Here is a 7,958-nt window from a genome sequence, read left to right on the forward strand (position 1 = left end):
CCCCGGTAGACAAGTGCCACCTGCAGAGGCTTCTGACGTGGCTGTGCCTGGGAGCAAGGGCACTGTCCATTTGGAGAGAGCTCTGACCGAGTGGAAAGGCTGTGCCAAGGTGGAGAGTATTGTCCACTTAGTGCTAGGAGAAAGAACCAGGTACTAAATTAATGAGGATAAGGAGCCTTAAAGTTTGTGAGAAGGTACGCGAATCGACTGTTCTTAGGTGTTTGAGTTTCTTTGAATCTTCCTCTGAATCACTGATCCTTAACCTGGGTCCTGTGTACCTCTTCTGGTTTGGAGATCTATGAATAAAGTTTGGAAAATTGCACACACAATTGCTGGGGACTCGTTCTTGGGAAGGAACCCCAGCTTCTCTCAAAGGTCTCCGACACCCTGGCAAGGATAAGAACCATTACTCTAGTTACATACAATTCTGAATACAATGAGAACATTGTTACTAATTGAGCTGTTTATTTTTGGAGGAAGGTTTTACCTGTCTAACTCGTATGCTGATCTGTTTTCCGACTTACCCAGGTTTGTGGGAAATCCCGTGTTTGGACCATTGCCTGCCGCTTGGTAATTGGCCATTTACAGGCTTTGTGCCCTAAAAAAGGACAGAAAGCATCTCTAAAGAATGAGGATCGCTAAGAAGGACTGAAACAGTGTGTTTCTGTATTTTTTCTGCTGTGTGATTTCCAGAGTGACAGAAAGCCGGTTCTGCCCCGGGCTCTATTGTCCGGTTCAACCTAACACGCAGGGCTGCAGCATGTGCGTCTGCCGCACTGGGCTGGGACCTTCAGCCTCCACACTGCAAGCTGGATCGAGGCAGCCCCTGTGCTCGCGGGCCCCACTTGTCAATCCCAGTTCTTAAGGATCAGAAACCGCCTCACGTAGTGCGGTTCTTCTACCGCCTCCTTTGTTGCAGGGTCCCAAAAGGCCAAACATGTCCTTCGTATAGGAATCCTATTCATTAAGACCAGACGTTTTGTATAGTGTTATCTTGTAGCTCGACAACCCGTTGCTAGAAAGCGTTTTTCAAAAGTGGTGGTCTATTTCAGATTTGACTTGTTTCTGCATTTTCAGTGACACCTTGAAAAGTTTGGTCCCTGAGAAATGCTCCTCCGGTGGAGGTTGGGAGAAGGAGGAGGCCTGGGTGGCCCTGTTAAAGATCCCATCCCATCCAAAGGCATAAGTTGGGAAGAGGGGGCAGGTGTGGAGGCAGAAACCCCCATTATTCTGGAGGTCGCCAGGGGTGTTGCCACTTGTGACCGTGTAATCCTCCTTCCAGTAACCTTACTTTCCCTTCCGCATAGGAAGACTTTGGTTTTCTACGTCCTGGGCCTCCAGGAGAATAGAGAAAACCATTCCCTTGCTTGCCAGCTGCCATCTCATGTCAGGCACAGTCCAGAGAAGACAATCCAGAGTGGCTCTGGGGATCCCAGATTTCACTTAATCTGGGGCAGCGTGGGGGCTGGGGTCAAAGTGATGGATTAAGACAGAGGGGTCCTTCTTCCCAAAGAGCCAGGTTGGACCACTGGTACAGCATGGCAGAGAGACTGCTTACCTGAATAGAAGCAGAGGACGCTGTATGACTCTGATTTCTCCTCCCTCCTGACCAACTTTGGACACCTGGAGAATAGCTGGAACTGCTTTGCTTTTTCAGATCAGCTGTGAGGTGATGGGGAAAATCCCAATACTCAGAAGCCTTCGTGACCGAGAGAGGCAGGCTGGGAAAGATGTCACCCTTCAGGATGAGCCCCGGCACCTTCTGGGAACCAGCAGCCTGCAGCCACCTCCCCTGGGCACTGTCAGAAGACCCCGGGACCCACACCAGCCCGGATCCTGTTCCGGGCAGGGGGAGGATGGGCCTGCTAACACTGTTTACGTCGGGAACCTTCCCCGGGACACCCGAGTGAGTGAGCTGAAGAGAGCCCTCCGAGAACTGGGCGCAGTCCCCCAGAGGCTCACGTGGCAGGGGCCACAGCGCAGGGCCTTCCTCCACTACCAGGCCCCCGCCTCAGCCCAGCAGGCTGTCTCCTGCTTGCAGGGCTTGCGCCTGGGTGCTGCCACCTTGAAGGTGGCACTGGCCAGGCAGCAGAGGGCCGGAGATGTGACAGGCGGCTGCTCAGAGGAGCCATACCCTGACTTCTGCTCGGCTGTCTCCGACCTGTGATGATGTGCTGCTCTGGTCCCCGTGGAACGTAAGGGGCCCGTACAGTGGGACTCGGCGAAGTGTTTCTGCATGAGCTGCTTTGGGCCCAGGCCTTTCTAGGATGGCCCAGCCTTCTGTTACTGTCTGGGACCTCCTGATGAGTAGCAAGGTAGCCAGTAGTGCACTGCCGACATGTCCAGGCCTTGCTCTGGGTCCTTCAGCCTGCCTGCTGGATGTTACAGCTGTGCTGGTTTCTCTGTAGTAGTTTAGAGGCTGTGGGGAACCAAGTGGGTGATGAACAAGTGGGAGTAGATGGTGATAGCGGTTAGGAGCGCCTGTGCCCTTGATTTCGGGGGGGGGGGCAGGGATCAGGTGCCAAGCACACCGTGCTGTCCTTGGATCCTTGGTCTGGTATGACTACAGCAGGACAGCTGTATTCACATCGCAGAAGCCAAGTCCCCTGAGTGCAAACTGCTTGTCACAGCTCAGTGCTAGTGTCAGCGATGGAGAGCCAGTGTGTCGTGCGGGTGGCGTGCATCTCACTTCTGGGCCCTCCTCGCCTTTCCAGCCTCCCCCCCCGTCTCCGGGTGAGCACCCTGCACACCACGCTGTCTTGTAGGAGGTGCTGGTTGTGGAGAAAGTTGTCCCAGCCTGCATCACAGTGACAGAGATGCTCATGCTAACTTGCCCAATGCCTGGTGTTTCTCGGGATTTTCCTCCAGTTTTCTGTTCCTAAAAACAAAACTAGATTTTGGCTGAACTATGCTTTCTAAACAGAAGTGTTTTTGCATTTGATCCTGGGCAAAAAGTCAAAGTAAGCATTTTAGTGGGGATTCCATTTTTTTTAATGTATATGTGTTCAAAATTTTGATTTTTTTTTCACCGGAGGGTCTTACTGAGCATGTTTTCCGCATACGATCATACCTCAAGAGGGTAGGCCTTGCGTGTACTTTCAATAAAGCTATCTCCCTTTGCAAAAGCATTTTACCGTTGGTTTTACAATGAAAACACTGTGGAGATGTCGGAAGGGAAGTCTGCATTTAGATTGCTCATTAAGTGCAGGCTCCTTTCCCCAGGCGTCATGAACAAAGCGAAGGCCAGAAATATCTGAAACACAGGCCAGCACCTCTCCTTCGGGCTTCTGGGCCCACTCTTCTCCGCCTGAACCATCTACCGAATGCACGTGGCTGGTTTCGTTTTGTCGCCCGGCGCTCAGCTCAGACAAATCTGGTCATCTAAGTCCTCACATTTGGGGGGTTTGGGGGAGGGGGGTGGTTTGCCTTGCTGTTGTTCTGTTGTTGTTGTTTCCTTTTTTTTCATAATTTTTTCCTGTATTTGACATATTCTTGTTTAGTCCTTGTTGATTTTTTTATCATTGATCTTTCACCATTTGAGTAGTACTCCAGGAGATCAGGAAATAGGTCTGTGGCTGTCTTGTTCACCCCTCACGGCGCCCCAGCTGCGAGGGCACCTGGCAGACGCAGAGCAGCCCAGGAAAAATGGGAGACGTGGATGGATGCGTCAGAGCCAAGAGGGAGGAGCGCGCCTGATCACAGCACTGGGAGTGTGTCCCGCACCCGACACCAGCCTGCCTTGGGCTGTTGAGTCATCCCTCCCAGTTAGGCCAGCTCGCTTGGCTTTGCTGTCGGTTACAGCCAGAATCCTCCAGATATGTTGATGTACAGATCATCTGAATGAATTCATTGTTTTTATATTTGTGGTAAACAGTTTAGTATAAGCAAAACCCAAGATCCAAGTGCCTGAAATGTAAGTATCCCAAACGTACCAGCCTGCACGCCTATTCTCCTTCTCCTGTCACAGACAGCCTGGGAGTGACAGTCTCTCAGGGCCTCCGGGGCGAGTACTCACAGTCTAAGGCGGGTGCTTGTAACCTGGCTTTTTGTTCCCAAGACTTGAGTATCAGTGATGGTGGTGATGGCCCTGGAGCCACTTTCCAGGTGACAGAGTGTCACGGATGCTGAGCCTAGTGGACGTGGGCAAGGGAGGCAGCAGCGCTGAGCTTGTTGGAGAGCACGTTTGTGAGGGTCTCTGTTGGGCACACCATCTAGAGAGGCCCGGGAGAAGAGCCATTTCTGCCTCGGGGGAGGCCGGGTGCCGTGTGGTTTGGCCCTGGCATGTGGGCTTCTCCCGGGACAGAGGAAGGCACACACAACCTATGTTTCCCAGCCTGAGAAGCCATGGTCGGTCCCCTCCCTAGCCCCCAGATGACTAGATTGTCGAACTGGGTGCAGTCCCTCCTGTTTGAGATCGGAAAGTCTGTGACTACACAGTGAGAAAGCACAACCTGAGGAGAAACCAGTTAGCCAGTTTCTGGAAAACATGTAATCCACATACTGGTGAGTAAACAGAAGGATCAACACAGGGCCTTTGAAAGACCATCTCGATGTAAAGGGACCCAATACGTGAGGTGTGAAGGAAGAGCACATAAGGGAAAAGCTCTACTCCGTGAAACAAGCAAGCTCCAGGCCACCTCTGCTCTGTACGCCTGAAAAATTTCAGAAACCAGTTTCTGTGTTTCTGTGAAAAAGTTGAGTAAATTTTTGCACTTTTCTGCTCGGATCTCGAGTGGGATAAAGTTATTTTTTAAATGTACAAATACATGGTATGACATTGAAATTTGTACTAGAAGATGTGACCTAGAGAAGAGGGAAGAAAGTCCTCCAGCAAGAAGGCTAGAGAACGAGAGGCGAGGCCCCGGCCAGCCAGTTGAGGAGCCCCCACTGCAGGAGATGGCGCTGAACCCGCTCTGCGGTAAGCCACACGTGCCCTCTCAGGGAGGGGCGCCTCTGCAGACAGGAGCATGTGCCAGAGTCCCCTCCCCCAGTCATCTGAGGACAGGCAGCATCTTGAAACAGTATCCAACCCTTGTGGAAATATCAGTACAGGAATCAGAAGGTGATTCAAAGGCCATCTTATCCGTTAAAAAGAGACTAAACTGTAAGGAAGATACTCGGTTTTTAGAGATGAAAAACATCATAAAGTTAGCCCAGCAGAAGGCAGAATAGATGCACATACAATGAGCTGGAAGATGAAGGCACATGATTCTTTCTGACATCAGTGCAAGGGGAACAGAAGTATGGAACAGTGGAGGAGATAATCAAAACTTCCTTTAGCTAAAGAAAGATTTGACTTTGTGTTGAAAAGTCTTCAAAGTCCAAACCAATGGAAGCATATAAATTCGTGGCCTGCCCCAACAGTGTCATTGACTTAATGAAAACTTCTTAATGGAGTAGCAATAAAAACTATTAAGTATTTGGGAATACACCCAATGAGCTGTCCGGGGCTCGGATGGATAAAATTATAAAACTTTGCTGAAAAAAAATGGATCTGAATGAAAGGACAGGCTGTGTTCTAGCTGGAGGAGTTCAATATTCTAAGGATAGTAGTTCTCCCTGTAGTTAGACATTGTGTCCCTGACAGAATCCCAGCAGGGTACTCTCATGGAGCTTCTGTGGGTGGGCAGTGATGAATGGTCAAGAGCGAGGGAAGGGGCTTTGCCCTTGGATGCCAGAACCTCAAGCAGCCTGGTGTCTGTGAGTCCTCGCGGCGGTGAGGCAGCACAGAAAGTTCTGAAGCAGGTGGAAAGCTGGAACAAAAGAGTGATTGCAGAGGGAGGAAGGGTTCCTGGAAGATGGAATGAGACCTACCGGCTGCTGTTTCGAAGGGTGCCTACAGCAACTCTCATTCCTAAATCCTGCCGCACATAAAAGTAAATTCCAGGCTAGTTGGATATCCAAACATGAAGTATGAAAGAACACCAGAGAATGTATTATCCCATCTATAGTGCCGGGGCAGGGATGAACATCATAAAAAACAAAACAACCCCGAAGTTAAGGAGGAATTTATTCCTTTGCTTCCCCTTGGAATGTCAGATTTTGGTTGGGACAGAATCCCAAGGAGCCTCCCCAGTGAGCTCTCTGAAGAACACTCCAATTGGCAAGAGTAACCGGTGCATTTTATGCAGTCATGTAGTTAGTATTATAGTATTTTTATATAAAAATGTGGCCCACCAGTCTGGGCCATGGGTCACCCCTCCCACTCTCCCTGGAGCCTCGGTAGTTCTCTTCCAGTGGCCCTCCCATGCTTCACCCCAGACACCACAGAAGGGGAAGGAAACCCGTGACGACACAGGACCGCAGGTAAGAATGCTGAGAACAAATGTGCCTGAGAAGAGCCAGCACAGCTGAAGCCACAAAGAGCTGGCGTTGGGCGACAGGGTACCGGAGAGGGTGAGACGTCGGGGAGAGCAGCAGTAACCAGGTCTAGGGGTGGTAACCCTGAGGCCTGCACGCCACCCCTTCTGCTCCTGCCCCACAGCAGACCTCAGCCACTGCACTTTAGGAACCAAAGTCAGATGGTTTCACTGTGCATGAGATGATGGAGCTTTTTGCTGAAGGGACAGAAATGAGGATTCCTTCCCTTCACCACCTCTAATCTTCCTGGGGAGCATTGCCCCATATTCTCGTCTGCCCAACCCTGTAGCCCCTAGGAAGCACCTGGCTTGCAGCGGACTCTGTTTTCCAAAATGGCTGTTCTGGGTCTACACCCCTGCCCCCCCTTACTTCTCCTTTATCCAGGTTGAATCCAATCGGTGTTCCAAATAGATACTCCTGAAACTTAAGGACCATGGACTCTAGTCATTTTCAAAACTTTTTAAGTGTGTGTGGGGGTGTCTCAGGGAAGCCTTCAAAATAAATCTTACACACAGCCTCACGCATAAAAGCAGAAGGAAGAGGCTGTTGTGTCGGTGAGCTCGCGGTCACTTCCCAGCGATACTGCTTACTGAGTGCAGCCCGCCTGACCCTTCCACCCCCAGCCGCTGAGGGAGGGAACAGCATCCTCAGCTACGCTGGCTTATGTTGTCTGCTGACACTTCCCTCCTCCTGATAGCAGCTCAGATTTATTGAGTTGTTTTATTCTTGTTTTTTAGAAAAGATTTTTAAAAGTAATCTCTGCACCCACGTTGGAGTGTGAACTCACAACCCTGAGATGGAGAGTCGAGTGCTCTACTGACTGAGCCAGCCGGATGCCCCCTATTGAGCTGTTATTATTGCTGTGGAAGTTGTAAAATGTGGCCCCAAAGGTTTTTTGACACGCTTTCTGTGGAGAGAAGGGGTCTGTGTCCACCCCTTGACTCTGGGCTCGCCTGGTAAAGGCTAAGTGGCACTGGTGGCTTGTAGGAAAAAGCTAGGACGCTGGCCACTGCGGCTTCTGCTTAGGACAGTGGTTTGAGGACCCCAGCACCACACTGTGAGGAAGCCCAGGCTGCCCGGGGCCAGGCCCCATGGAGAAGGACTGACATCGCTTCCTTACCGGCCTTGTAGGGTGACCGCCTTGGAAGTGGGTCCTCCAGCCCCACCTGGGCTGTCTCAGCGGGTGCCCCCTGGGGCAGAGAGGGGCTCTTTCCACAGAGCCCTGCCCAGACTGTAGTCAGGAGTGAAATGGATGATTTTTGCTGCTTTAAATTTGGAGGGTGATTTCTTCTTCGTTAATAATCAGTTGCATAATTGTGTTTATATCATGATATCCATATATAAATGAAATGTATTTATACATATTAAGATAAAATCTGGAAACACCAGTTATATACATAGATAAGCAAATGCATTATTTCACCTAATCTTCAATCTTTTTGGGGGGATATCTCTATTCACAGAACTGATAAGGTATAGCGAGAGGAATCCACCTGCCCTTAGCCCCCAGCTTGTCGATAGTGAGGCTGAGTCAAATTGTCACAGGTCACAGACCAGCCTAGAGCCAGAGCCACCTGTGTGCCTTCTGTGCCTGTGGA

The 7,958-nt window shown here is 50.6% G+C and overlaps 1 protein-coding gene across 7 annotated transcripts in view; it reads left to right on the forward strand.

Annotated features, from left to right (window-relative positions):
• Positions 1-6,788, forward strand: part of MTHFSD (methenyltetrahydrofolate synthetase domain containing) — a 28,204-nt gene extending 21,416 nt beyond the window's left edge. For all 7 annotated transcript variants that reach the window (XM_045772668.2, XM_045772667.2, XM_045772669.2 and 4 more), the window contains one exon: positions 1,658-6,788. In XM_045772668.2, the coding sequence (XP_045628624.1) occupies positions 1,658-2,167 (510 nt within the window). In that variant the 3' untranslated portion in view covers positions 2,168-6,788. The remainder of the gene's footprint in view (positions 1-1,657) is intronic.
• The last annotated feature ends 1,170 nt before the right edge of the window (positions 6,789-7,958 follow it).

This window comes from Ursus americanus, chromosome 21, assembly GCF_024610735.1.
Source record: "Ursus americanus isolate L20-20 chromosome 21, mUrsAme1.1.p, whole genome shotgun sequence".
NCBI classification, from domain to species: Eukaryota; Metazoa; Chordata; class Mammalia; order Carnivora; family Ursidae; genus Ursus; species Ursus americanus.